Genomic DNA, 14712 nt, shown 5'->3' on the forward strand with positions numbered 1-14712 from the left:
CCTCCAGTATAACGCTGAATGGGCATAGTGAGAGTGGACATTCTTGCTTTGTTTCTCATGTTAGGAGGAAACCATTGATTCCTTTACCACTAAGCTTTTTGTAGATGTCTTTTAACAGGGTTAAGAAGTTCTATATTTATTTATTTATTTATTATTGTTTTTTTGAGATGGAGTTTCACTCTTGTTGCCCAGGCTGGAGTGCAGTGGCATGATTTCGGCTCACTGCAACCTCCACCTCCCAGGTTCAAGGGATTCACCTCCCGAGTAATTGGAACTACAGGTGTGCCCCACCACGCCTGGCTAAGTTTTTGTATTTTTAGTAGAGACGGGGTTTTGCTGTGTTGGCCAGGCTGGTCTTGAACTCCTGACCTCAGGTGATTCCCCACACCTCGGCCTCCCACAGTGCTGGGATTACAGGCGTGAGCCGCTGTGCCCAGCCAAGAAGTTCTGTTTTTAATTTAGTGCATTCTCTTTTTTTAAAATCAGGAATGTATATATTTTCATCAGTCTTTTTTTTTGTTTTTTAAAGTGCATCTATTTAGATGATTCTGAGGCTTTAATTTTTTAGTCTGCTAAGATAATGAATTTACATTGATTTTGGAATGTTAAACCTTTAATTTCTGAAATAACCTTGGTTGTTATCTTTTCAGTGTACTGCTGGATTTGATTTGCTAAGATTTTGTTAAGAATTTTTGCATTTATATTCATAAGGTTTTTTTATGCTTTTCTTGTACTGTTTTTGCCTGGGTGGTATCAGGGTGATACTTCAGAACAATGTGGAAAGTGCCTTCTCATCTTTAGCTTTCTGGACGGAGTTGAGTAGAATCGGCGTTATGTTGTTTTCAAATGTTTGCTGGTGGTTACCAGTGAACCGGTGTGGTTGTAGAATTTTGTGTAGGCAGGTTTTTCAGTATAAATTCAATTTTTGTAATGTATTATTGGTCTATTTAGGTTCCTGTTTCTTTTTTTGAGTGTGGTTTGGTACCCTCTGTGTATGAAATTGTCCATTTCATGTGGTTTGTTGTTATTTATTGGAATAATATTCAAAATATTTTTATAATCTTTTAATAATTTATTAAGGTATAGTTACCTATAGGCGACTTCACCCTTTTTAGTGTATAGTTATAGAAGTTTTGGCAAACCTACAGTTGTGTAACTAGCACTAAAATCAAGATAGAAGCCAGGCCCAGTGGCTCACACCTGTAATCCTACCACTTTGGGAGGCTGAGGCAGACGGATTGCCTGAGCTCAGGAGTTCGAGACCACTCTGGGCAACACAGTAAAACCCTGTCTCTACTAAAATACAAAAGAATTATCCAGGCATAGCAGTGTGCTCCTGTAGTCACAGCTACTCGGGAGGCTGAGGCAGGAGAATTGCTTGAACCCCGGAAGCGGAGGTTACAGTGAGCTGAGATCACATCACTGCACTCCAGCCTGGGCGACAGAGGAAGACTCTGCCTCCAAAAAAAAAAAAGAGAGAGAATAGTTCTGTTGTCCCTAGTCCCAACCACTAGGGAGGCTGAGGTGGGAGTGTCACTTAAGCCTATGAGTTCAAGTGCAGCTTGGTCAACATTGTGAGACCTTGTCTGTATTTAAAAAAAAAAGTTCTGTTGTTTCCCCAAATCTCCAGTGACTGTAGTCAGCCTCCTTCCTTCACCCAGAGCCTCTGATCTTTTTTCTATTCTTACAGTTTTTTTCTTTTTAAGAATGCCATATATATGGCACAATAGAGTATGTAGCCTTTTACATTTCATAGAAGTTGTATGAGTGAGTAGCTCATTACTCAGTAGCATTTTATTGTCTTCATGTATCATTATGTGTTCCTTTCCCAGTTGAAGAATTTTTTTTGAGTTGTTTACTATTTCTGGAAATCATGAATAAAGCCACTGTAAACATTTGAACAGATTTTTATCCGTATCTTTTTAATACTTAAAAATATATAGTGGTGCCGGGCGCGGTGGCTCACGCCTGTAATCCCAGCACTTTGGGAGGCTGAGGCGGGCGGATCACAAGGTCAGGAGATCGAGACCATGGTGAAACCCCGTCTCTACTAAAAATACAGAAAATTAGCCGGGCGCGGTAGTGGGCGCCTGTAGTCCCAGCTACTCAGGAGGCTGAGGCAGGAGAATGGCGTGAACCCGGGAGGCGAAGCTCGCAGTGAGCCGAGATCGCGCCACTGTATTCTAGCCTGGGGGACACAGCGAGACTCTGTCTCTCAAAAAAAAAAAAAAAATATATATATATATATATATATAGAGAGAGAGAGAGAGAGAGAGAGAGAGTGGTTTTGATCTTTCATTCCAGATCATAGTAATTTGTATCTTTTCTCTTTTTCTCCTGATCAGTGTGGCTAGAGGTTTATCAGTTTTACTCTACCTCTCAAAGAACCAGCTTTTGGGTTATTGGATTAGTTGGTTTTCCCTTACATATTTCATTGATCTCTGATCTTAGACTTATCTCCTTTCTTCTGCTTAGTTTGCATTTAATTTTTTTCCCCCTAGTTTGTTAAGATAGAAGCCAAGGTCATTGATTTGAGACTTTACTTCTTTTCTACTGTTTTAGCTACATCCCACAAAATGTGGTGTCTTTTTATGTTTTCATTTTCTTTCAGTTCAAAATACTTCTCATTACTCTTTTGATTGCTTCTGACCAGGGAGTTATTTAATTTCCAATATTTGGGTATTCTCCAGATATCTTTGTTGATTTCTAATTTAATTCCAACATATTTTTGTCAGAAAATGTACTGTTTGATATTTTAATCTTTTCATTTTTCAGCTTGTTTAATGACCCAGCATGGGATTTGTCTTGGTAAATATTCTTTGTGTACTTGAAAAGAATGTGTATTCTGGCCTGGCGCAGCCGCTCACACCTGTAATCCTGGCACTTTGGGAGGCCGAGGTGGGTGTACCACAAGGTCAGGAGTTTGAGACCAGCCTGGCCAATAATGGTGAAACCCAGTGTCTAGTAAAAATACAAAAATTAGCGGGGCGTAGTTGTGGGCGCCTGTAATGCCAGCTACTCGGGAGGCTGAGGCAGGAGAGTCGCTTGAACTCAGGAGGTGGAGGACGTCGTGAGCCGAGATCACGCCACTGCACAGAGTGAGCCTTTGTCTCAAAAAAAAAAATAAAAAAGTGTATCCTACTGTTATTGGGTAGAGTATTATAGAAATATTAATGAGGTCAAGTTTATTGATAGTTTTGTTGAGGTCTTCTATATCCCTTCTGATTTTCTTTCTTGTTAATTGAAAGGTTCTGAAATCTCTGTGGATTTGTCTGTTTCTTCCTGCGGTTCTGTCATGTTTTGCTCATACTTTGTTACTAGTTGCATAAACATTTAGGATTGTATGTCCTTTTGATGAGCTGACTGATTTATCATTATGACTCATCATTATGAAGTGACCTTTCTCCCTGGGAATATTCTTTGCTCTAAAATCTACTTTGCTATTAGTATAGCTGTTTCTTTTTTTTTTTTTTTTTTACTAATATTAGCATTATGTATATTTATTCATACTCAGATTCTATTTGTCTTTATATTTGAAGTGTGTTTCTTGCAGGCATTGCAGAATTTGGTCTTTTTTAAAAATGCTGATTGACAGTCCATTTTATGTGGGTTCTTTCAACCATTTTTTTTTTTTTTTTTTTTAAGATGGAGTCTTGCTCTGTTGCCCAGGCTGGAGTGCAGTGGCGCGATCTCAGCTCACTGCAAGCTCCGCCTCCCGGGTTCACGCCATTCTCCTGCCTCAGCCTTTCAAGTAGCTGGGACTACAGGCGTCCGCCACCATGCCCGGCTAATTTTTTGTATTTTTAGTAAAGATGGGGTTTCACCGTGTTAGCCAGGATAGTCTCGATCTCCTGATCTCGTGATCCACCAGCCTCAGCCTCCCAAAGTGCTGGGATTACAGGCGTGAGCCACCGCGCCCAGTCCAACCATTTGATTTTAATATGGTTATTCCTATCATTAGAGTTAAAATTCCCCATCTTGCTATTTGTTTTTTATTCATATCATTTATTTGTTCTATTTTTTCTTCACTGTCTTGTTTTGAAATAATAAAGCTTCCTTGTTTTTTCTTAACGTCTTGCTTTGAAATAATAGAGCTTTTTTAAAATCATTGCATTTTACCTCCTTTGTTTGGCTTTTTTGGCTGTAACGCTTTATTAGTTAGGGCTCATGGTGTCTCCTGTCAGGTAGATGAGCTGGCAGTGAATCATTTCACCTTTTCTTTACAGGTTGGGTATCTCTTAACTAGAATATCCCTTGGGATCAAAAGTGATTTGGATTTCAGATTTTTTTTTTTAATTTTTGAATATTTACATGTATGTGTGTAATGAGATATCTTGGGGATGGAACCCAAGTCTAAAACTTGAAATTCATTTATGGTTCATACATACTTTATACATAGCCTGAAGGTAATTTTATCCAATATTTTAAATTTTGTACATGAAACCAAGCTTATCTACATTGAACCATGAGAAAGCAAGGAAGTCTCTATTTCATGTCATTGTTCCAAAAGTTGCAGGTTTTGGAGCATTTTGGATTTTAGATTAGGGATGCTCAGGCTTTGTCAGAAGTTAATTTGCCTTCATTTTTGGAAGCTATTTTTGGTAGTTTGCTAGGTTGACAGGATTTTTTTTTCCTTAGAGTACATTAAAGTTTTTACTCCTGGCTGGACGCCGTGGCTCACGCCTGTAATCCCAGCACTTTGGGAAGCCAAAGTGGGCAAATCACCTGAGGTCAGGTGCTCGAGACCAGCCTGGCCAACATGGTGAAATCCCGTCTTTCCTAAAAATACAAAACTTAGCTGGGCGTGGTGGTGTGGGCCTGTAATCTCAGCTACCCAGGAGGCTGAGGCAGGAGAATCGCTGGAACCTGGGAGGCAGAGGCTGCAGTAAGCTGAGATCCTGCCATTGCACTCCAGCCTGGGCGACAGAGCGAGACTCCGTCAAAAAAAAAAAAAAGATTTTGCTCATCTGTGTCTCTCTTACTGTTTACAGCTGGGAGTCTGCTGCATTTTATCTTTGCTCCTCCGATATGAAATGTTTTTCCCCTCCTCTGGTGGCTTTTTAGATTTTCTCTTTTAAGCCATTTGATTAAGATGTACATGTAATTTTCTTTTCTTGCTTTTTATGAAAATTTCATATGTTTCATATGTTATGGAGTTGTCTGTCTGTTTTGAGCTGGAGTCTCACTCTGTCGCCCAGACTGGAGTGCAGTGGCGCCAGCTTAGCCCACTGCAACCTCCACCTCCCGGGTTCAAGTGATTCTCCTGCGTCAGTCTCCCTAGAAGCTGGGATTACAGGCGCCCACCAGCATACCTGGCTAATTTTTGTATTTTTACCATGTTGGCCAGGCTGGTCTTGAACTCCTGACTTCAGGTGATCTACCCATCTCAGCTTCCCAGAGTGCTGGGATTACAGGCATGAGCCACTGCATCCTGCCCTCATTGAGCTTTTTGTATCTGTGAGTTTAGAGTTTTCGTCAAACAGAGACATTTTCTGCTGTTTTTTCTCTTGTGTAACAACTTGAGATACAATTCACACATTGTACAGTTCACCCATTTAAAGTGCAAATCTAATGGGTTTTATATATTCACAGAGTTGTGCCACATTTGCCACAATCAGAACATTTTCATCATCCCAAAAAGGAACCCTGCACCTGTTAGCAGTCCTTCCTCTGACATTGAGGAACAAAGTCTAGCCTCAGTTCCATGTGAACTTGGGAGTTGCTGCCTCCACAGTCCTTTCAGGTGTTTTTTTCCCTCTGGCTCAGGCAGCTTCTTACATGCATGTGCCGATCAATACTCTGTTGACAACAAGCCAGGGAGTTGGGGGCCCCTTCAGATCTCTGGACTTCTCTCTGTTCTCTTCTCTTCTCTCTAATGTTCTGCCTCTTGATTTCTAATTACCTTGACTTCCCTGGACTCTCTGTCTCTGGAACTCAGGGAGGATCACTATCCTCTACCTGGGATTTCCCTCCTTGGGCTGCCTCCTGTAAGTGCTGTCCAAGGAGTAAGCTGAGACAGTTATAGGGTCTACCTTGTTTGCTTCCCACCCTTCAGGAATGACTCTCCTGCACTGGTTGGTGTCTCATCTTAGAAATTTGCTGATTCATGTATATTATCTGATATGATAGTTGTCACAGGTGGCATGGTAAATTTAATTCTTGTTACTCTATCTTGGTAAGAAGTCTCAAGGTTGCATTTTCTTCAACCAATAGAAAATTAATCAGTTCTGAAAGATTGGTATGTTTTCGTTACATTTGTTTCATTCTCTCTCAGATTAGATCCTGAACCAGTAAGGAGATTATGGGGAACATTCTTAGATTGTAGAAACCATTGACAATTTATCAAGAAGTACCAAAGTACAGATTTATTATTGCATTGAAAGATTTTATCATTCTATTCTTAGTCACTGAATCTTATGCCTACTACTATTTGATTAGAAAGGTCTGACTTAATATTTGAAGTGTTTCTGGGCAAGTGTTTTTACTTGCTAACGCGTAATACAAATGCTGCTTGGCTCTGTGGTTCTTCATGCAGTTATCACTTGGGTACTCTGGTCTTAAAACTCAACTAAGAATACTTTGTGTTCCTTTTTGTTTTTAGGCAACATTCTTGTTTTCTGGAAATAATGAACAGCCTCTGAGATAGTAGAATTTGTGTTATTTTGCATAAGTCCAAACCAGTCATGATGTTCAGATATTGGATTTATCATTACTATAAATTAATCATATTTCCCTCTCATATCTGAGATAATTTTAAAGGATAAATTCTTTTTGTGCTCCAAAGATGCAATCTAAGTAGTGTTGGCACATTAACTTTTTATTTTAACCTGCTAAGTGAGGAGCTTATAACTTAATCATAGCAATGAATTGTTGTAGAATAGGTAAGATTTCCTGTTAACCCCTTCTCACAAGTTTTTTGGATAAAATTTAAGTTACTCATAACAACATCTAAATCTTACTGAATCTACAGAACAAATTGTAGAGAAAACTATATAATCCGTTCCTGTATTTTTTTCTCTTACAGGAAAAGTAAGAAGCTTAAGTGCATCTTTGTGGTCACTGACTCACCTGACAGCTTTGCATTTGAGTGACAATTCCCTGTCCCGAATTCCTTCAGACATTGCCAAGCTTCACAATCTGGTGTATTTGGACCTGTCATCTAATAAAATTCGTAGCTTACCCGCAGAACTCGGAAACATGGTATCACTCAGGTATGCAGATACAACTTAATACATACTAACTATATGACCCCTAAAACAAAATATAGGCCGGACATGGTGGCTCACACCTGTAATCCCAGCATTTTGGGAGGCTGTGGTGGGAGGATCATGAGTTCAGGAGATCGAGACCATTCTGGCCAACATGGTGAAACCCCATCTCTACTAAAAATACAAAAAATTAGCCAGGCGTGGTGGTGGGCGCCTGTAGTCCCAGCTACTCAGGAGGCTGAGGCAGGAGAATGGCGTGAACCCGGGAGGCGGAGCTTGCAGTGAGCTGAGATCACGCCACTGCACTCCAGCCTGGGTGATAGCGCAAGACTCCATCTCAAAAAAAAAAAAAAAAACGTTGTGTTAGGAACCAAAACTATTCATTTAATGGTATTTGAATAAAAGGAAACATAACTATATCCTTTATAACTTTATAGTTTTGTTTTTGGGAAAACTGAATGTCAGCTAATAATAAATTACGTAGATGATTGGCTGAATTTTTTAATTACTGTATTTTGTGTAATATACTTTATTTTTTAATGAAAAAGTTTGGACAGAGAGGGGCTGGACTGCAAGGCACTTACGGTATCCCACATACTTCCCCATGACAAACAGGGCACCATCCTTAACACCAATTGGAAACCATTGCCAATTGGTAAAACCTTTTTTGCCATCCCAGGGCTTGTATGTTTGATAGTAGTAAAGCCTGGACTTGAAAGAGCTAGAATTAATTATTAAATTTGGGGGCGTATAGCATGAAATATGTAGCATTTGGAGTCACATGTGTAAGTTCAGGTTGGAATCTTAACTTTTCCATTTATGAGTTGTGTGATCTTGGACAACCTTCTTGACCCAGGATAAGGGATATTTGAGATAATGGGTAAAAAAAATTAGTATGTTGCCAGTCATAGACTGTATTGCAAGAAATGGTAATTGCAGGCTGCATGCGGTGGTTCACATCTGTAATCCCAGTACTTTGTGGGGCTGAGGCAGGCTGATTGCTTAAGCCCAGGTGTTTCAGACCAGTCTTGTCAACATAGTGAGAATCTGGTCTCTAAAAAAAAAAATCCCCAGATAATTAGCTGGGCGTGCACCTGTAGTCCCTGCTACCCGGGAGGCTGAGGCGCAGGGATGACTTGAGCCCAAGAGGTCAAGGTTGCAGTGAGCAGAGATCATGCCACTGCACTCCTTCCTGGGTGACAGAGCAAGACAGCCCCTGTCTCCACCCTCCTGCCCTCTAGAAAAAAAGAAAGAGAAGAAATGCTCATTGCTGTTTTTATTTTGATAGAGATGAGGGTCTCACTGTGTTGCCCAGGCAGGTCTTAAACTCCTAACCTCAAAAGATCCTCCCATCTTGGCCTCCCAGAAAACTGGGATTTCAGGCATGAGCCACTGTGGCTGGCCCATTATGATTATTATTACTATTTTACTTCTGTTTTATAAGGTAGATAAGATCTAACCAAGTTAAATATAAGGCTGAATTCCAGGTATTACGTTAACCCCAATGGAATAGTTTGTACTATTTCATATTAACTGACTTCTTGACATGGTTCCACTGGCTTTTCTGCTGCCTTCTGCCATTAGCCATATAGTAAAAAGGAATAGGACTTTTTGAAAGATCTTTGCCTCTGTTGCTCCTACTCCAGCCTTTTGACTTTTTTTTAGGCTTAATTATTGAGTTTATTCTATGACTGTTTTTAGTCCTCTGAAACAAATTTACTTGAAGGACCTCCTTTTTTTTTATTGGAGACAGAGGAAGGGCCTCCTTTTTTTTTTGGAGATGGAGTTTCACTCTTGTCGCCCAGGCTGGAGTGCAATAGTGTGACCTCAGCTCACTGCAACCTCTGACTCTGGGTTCAAGCATTTCTCCTGCCTCGGCCTTTTGAGTAGCTAGGATTACAGGTGTGTGCCACCATGCCCGGCTAATTTTTGTATTTTTAGTGGAGACAGGGTTTCACCATGTTGACCAGGCTGGTCTCGAACTCATGACCTCAAGTGATCTGCCTGCCTCAGCCTCCCAAAGTGCTGGGATTACAGGCGTGGGCCACTGCGGCCAGCCGAGGGACCTCCTTTTTTCTGTGTGTTGTGTTTGGAAATAAACAGGAGCCAGATATCAGAACTAGCTCTTCTTGTTCAGTTTACAGCCACACAGACCTTCTGGTTTGCTCAGTAACCAAGATTCATTTAAATGTCAAAAACCAAAGATTATAGAAATATATATCCTGCACACTTAAAAATTGACAAATAGGGCTGGGCGCGGTGGCTCACGCCTGTAATCCCAGCACTTTGGGAGGCTGAGGCGGGCGGATCACGAGGTCAGGAGATGGAGACCATCCTGGCTAACACGGTGAAATCCCGTCTCTACTAAAAATACAAAAAATTATTCGGACATGGTGATGGGCACCTGTAGTCCCAGCTACTTGGGAGGCTGAGGCAGGAGAATGGCATGAACCCAGGAGGCGGAGCTTGCAGTGAGGGGAGATCGCGCCACTGCACTCCAGCCTGGGCGACAGAGCGAGACTCTGTCTCCAAAAAAAAAAAAAAAAAAGACAAATAAAACTGCCACTGTATCAGTATTGGGTCTCTGGTGGTTCTTTCCCCGAATGTTCCCCCCTCTCTGCCGCAACCCTTGAAGATTCCTTTGATATTTATATTATGGTTATCTCTGCAAAACAAATTATTAAGAATAATAATGAATAGTTAATACAGCTACTGTTATTTTTTAAATGCAACTTTAGTTAATAGCAATCATAAGCTTAATTGTGCAGCTGTTATAAGCTCTTTTGAGTCATAAATGATTATTTTAGTTCTCTTTTAAGAATTCACATGGTAGGCTAGTTTATCATTTCCACTTTCTTAAACGTGTAGTAGACCCCACGTGTGCTAGACTAGTGATACTCGGTGTGGTGTGTGACCTGGGGCCAGTTTGCAAACTGTCTTGCCGGTCTGCAGTGAGATTAATATAGCAATTGAGTAATTTTATATGTCTGTTAAATCTAATACTTTTTAAAAATTGGGGCTTGTATTTTGTCCTTTTCACCCATTATTTCATTTTTCTAGTAATTTGTTTCTTGTATTCTCTGGCAGTTTTTTTTTTTTTTTTTTTTTTAACCACATGTAGTTTAAGAAATGCTGTACTGCCGGGCGCGGTGGCTCACGCCTGTAATCCCAGCACTTTGGGAGGCCGAGGCGGGCGGATCACAAGGTCAGGAGATCGAGACCATGGTGAAACCCCGTTTCTACTAAAAATACAAAAAATTAGCCGGGCGCGATGGCGGGCGCCTGTAGTCCCAGCTACTCAGGAGGCTGAGGCAGGAGAATGGCGTGAACCCGGGAGGCGGAGCTTGCCGTGAGCCGAGATTGCGCCACCGCACTCCAGCCTGGGCGACAGAGCAAGACTCCGTCTCAAAAAAAAAAAAAAAAGAAATGCTGTACTGGACATTGAAATATAATGTAACATTTTTTCATTGTTAGGTGCTTATATTCCTAGAAACTATGTTGTTGATTTTAACTGTTAAAGGCTAACATTTTTCTGACTTCCTGGAATTTTTACATCAACAGGGAGCTCCATTTAAATAACAACCTGTTACGAGTTCTACCTTTTGAGCTGGGAAAACTGTTTCAGTTGCAGACTTTAGGCCTGAAAGGTATGACTTCCATATTTGTACTTCTTATGGTTTGTATATATGTCTTTGAATCTAAAGAAGGCAAGAATCTTTCTGCTAGGGGATTCTTTAAAGACTCATTTTCCCCCAGACTTCATCAGTTTCTTAGCTATATCGCAATGGTTTTATTCTTCTCTGCTCAGCTGTAGACTATCTACTAGTCTTTGTTTTCTTTTTTTTGCTCCGGGCCCAGCCCTTCTTTTCTAGACTCTGTTTTAATGAACCCTGTGTTCTGGGGATACTTCCCTGAGGCTATACTTTCTTTATTTCATCATGTTATAAACAGCTGTTTTTCTTAGATTCAAATCTCAAAAAAATAGAGCCTCTCATATAGTACAGAAAACAGTAAGTAGAAAATTTTGACCGTTTGAACCTGCTGATGATCAAGATTTAAGCATATTTTTCTTGATTTATGAGGACTTGATTATAGAGCCATAACTGATCCAGCAAGAACTATTAGAAAATAAATATTTTTTAAGCCAACAATATTAAAAGTTATATTTTGACAATACATCAATGCCTGTAAATTTTTTATCATGTTAAGCGGCTCTTCACCAGCCTTAGGTAGGTGTGTCTAGCCTACTGTACAATTGCTTCTTCAAAAAAGTCACTGGATGAAGGCTTCAAGATTTGCAGCCGTAGGCCGGCCTCAGTCGCTCACACCTGTAATCACAACACTTTGGGAGGCTCAGGTGGGCAGGTATCTTGAGGCCAGGAGTTCAAGACCAGCATGAGCCACATGGCAAAACCCCATCTCTACCAAAACTACAAAAGTCAGCTGGGCATGGTGGTTCCCGCCTATAGTACCACCTACTTGGGAGGCTGAGGCATGAGAATTGCTTGAACCTGGGAAGCAGAGGTTGAAGTGAGCTGACATTGTGGCACTGCACTCCAGCCTGCACGACAGAGTGAGACTCTGTCTTTAAAAAAAAGGAATTGCACTCTTAGTTTATTAAAAATAGTTATATAAAAGGTTTTAGTCCTATAAATATTTTATATATCATAAAATAACAGTTTTTTAAAAAATAAAAAATACAAATATATGTTTTAAAATGTATAGAAAGTCATACTCAACAAACATCAGCATTGTAAATGGTTTGGAATGTTTTTTTCTGTGTGGGCTGCACTAGCTAAGGCTCCTAAAAATAAAGGCCAGTGAAATGCAAGATGAAGATGCCCTTTTCTGTTATATTTCCCAGTCTAGCTGTTTCTAAATTTGAAGAACAGAAAAGTACTGTGTGGCAAAGTGTCCATATACTGACTGCCAGAATTAACAGTGAATACTTTATCATTTTTATGTATAATTTTTTTAATGCAAAAGAAATGGAACATTACAGAATGTTGAGACCCTCTTTGTTTTTCCAGTCTTCCTCATGGCAGAGGTATGTTTCTCCAATTCAAGGTTTTCATAATCTTACAGTATATGTTTTACAAACTGTAATTCGTACTCACTAAGGATTTTCACAAACTTTATTTGAAGTTAGGGTCACCAGTCACAAATTTGCTTTTCTTTTTTTTTTTTTTTTTTTGAGATGGAGTCTCTGTCACCCAGGCTGGATTGCAGTGGCACAATCTCGGCTCACTGCAACCTCCTCCTCCCAGGTTCAAGCGATTCTTCTGCTTCAGCCTCCTGAGTAGCTAAGATTACAGGCACCCACCACCATGCCCAGCTAAGTTTTTGTATTTTTAGCAGAGACGAGGTTTCACCATGTTGGCTAGGCTGGTCTCAAACTCCTGACCTCAAGTGATTCACCCTCCTCGGCCTCCCAAATTGCTGGGATTACAGGTGTGAGCCATGGCACCCGGCCGTAAATTTTCATACTGATTTAATGTATACGAAAGCCTCTAAGTGTAAATGCCTGCAGCGGTAGGGGCAGTTCTTTATGCCTCCTTCATTTTTGATGATCCCTTGCTTTTCCGTTTCAGATGCTTTACTTTATCACCTCTAGACGTCTGTGTTTCTTTCTTGGAAGTGTAGTTTCAAAGAGACATTTGTTTATCTCACATATCCTGTTGGGCAGCATTACGCATCCGTAATAGCAGTCTTCTTTTACTGGTTTATACCTCCTTTGGACAAATCCTTTTATTTTTCTGAGCTTTTGCAGTTTACGCTTTAATTCTAATGTTGTGTTGGAACATTGGGTGGAATGATCCGTTTTGGGGTAGATCTGCTGCTTTACTTCTTAAAGCAATTGTGTCATCTTTGCCTTCTGAAAGCTATCATTGATTTCTCCTGGCATCCGCTTGGAAGAGAGAAAACATATCACTTAGTTCAGAGTCATGTTTGTTTGCTATTATACGTCATACATTCTTGCAGAACCAAAGTATTTCTGCCTTATGAATCAGTTCATACCATTTTCTTTGAAGTTGTTGCAGGATGGCTGGCAGCCTTCACCTTTTCCTCTACATTTTTAAATGCTCTTCAAAATTGTGCTACAGTGCTACAGTGAAAGGCAGGACTGTGACCTTAGGTGCCCATTCACTTTTTTTTTTTTTTTCTTAAACTGTTTATTTTGAGATACTTGTAGATTCACATGCACTTACAAGAAATAATGCAGAACAATCCTATCCCCTTTACCCAACTCCCTCCAATAGTAGCATCTTTCAAAACTATAGTTTCACATCATCGTACACAGAATAGTCGAGATACAGAATATTTTGTGAAATAGGCCAGACACAGACAAAAACAAACATGATCTCATTTATGTGTGAAGTCTTTAGAAGTCAGACTCATAGAAGTAGCGTGTAGAATGGTTGTTCCCAGAGGCTTGGGGACAGGGGACAGAGTGGAAAGGAGCGAGGTTGGTCAGAGAGTGCGCAGTTTCATTTACACAGGAGTAATAGGTCTGGTGATCTGTTGCATAGCATAGTGACTGTAGTTAATAATAATTTGTATTTTTAAACAGCTAAAAGAATGGATATTAAATGTTTCCACCACAGAGAAATAAGTATTTGAGGTGATGGATATGTGGATTAGTCTGATTTGATCATTCCACAATGAATAACTGTGTGGAAACACCACACCGTTCCCCATAAACATATACAATTATATGTCCATTTAGAAAAGGATTGTAGAACATTTCTATCACCAGAAGATCCTTTTGTTGCACTCTTATAGCCATACCTACTTTGTTCCTGCCCCAGCTCACTCCTTCTAAGTTTTGCTCTTTTAAGAATGCTACTGGGCCGGACGCAGTGGCTGACGTCTATAATCCCAGCACTTTGGGAGGCCGAGGCAGGCAGCTCATGAGGTCAGGAGATCGAGACCATCCTGGCCAACATGGTGAAACCCCATCACTACTAAAAATACAAAAACAAAATTAGCCGGGCGTGGTGGCAGGCTCCTGTAGTCCTAGCTACTTGGGAGGCTGAGGGAGGAGAATGGCATGAACCCGAAGGCAGAAGTTGCAGTGAGCCGAGATCGCGCCACTGCACTCCAGCCTGGGCGACAGAGCGAGACTCTGTCTCAAAAAAAAGAATGCCACTGAATGGAATCATACTGTATGCAGTCTTTTGAGATGGGCTTTTCCACTCAGGTTAATTATTTGGATATTTGTCCTGGTTGCATGTATTGACAATTTGTTCCTTTAAATAGACGAGAGTAGTATTCTATGATAGAAATGTCTCGTGGTTAGTTTAACCATTTACCTGCTGAAGGAAATCTGGATGACTTCTTATTTGGAGCTGTTACAAATAAGAGCTGCTGTGAACATTCAGTGTGCAGGTTATTGTGTGAGTTACTCAGTTCTCTAGGATAAATGTCCCGGAGGGCAGTGGCTGGGTCATTTGAGGGTTGTGTATTTCATTTTTTAAGAAATTGCTAAATGGTTTTCTATAGT

The 14712-nt window shown here is 40.4% G+C and overlaps 1 protein-coding gene across 8 annotated transcripts in view; it reads left to right on the forward strand.

Annotated features, from left to right (window-relative positions):
* CNOT6 (CCR4-NOT transcription complex subunit 6) overlaps positions 1-14712 on the forward strand; it is an 81500-nt gene that overhangs the window by 44773 nt on the left and 22015 nt on the right. For all 8 annotated transcript variants that reach the window (XM_017960237.3, XM_017960239.3, XM_031666691.1 and 5 more), the window contains 2 exons: positions 7025-7211; positions 10770-10855. In XM_017960237.3, coding sequence (XP_017815726.1) covers positions 7025-7211; positions 10770-10855 — 273 coding nt within the window. The remainder of the gene's footprint in view (positions 1-7024; positions 7212-10769; positions 10856-14712) is intronic.

The sequence above is a fragment of the Papio anubis genome, chromosome 5 (genome assembly GCF_008728515.1).
Source record: "Papio anubis isolate 15944 chromosome 5, Panubis1.0, whole genome shotgun sequence".
NCBI lineage: Eukaryota > Metazoa > Chordata > Mammalia > Primates > Cercopithecidae > Papio > Papio anubis.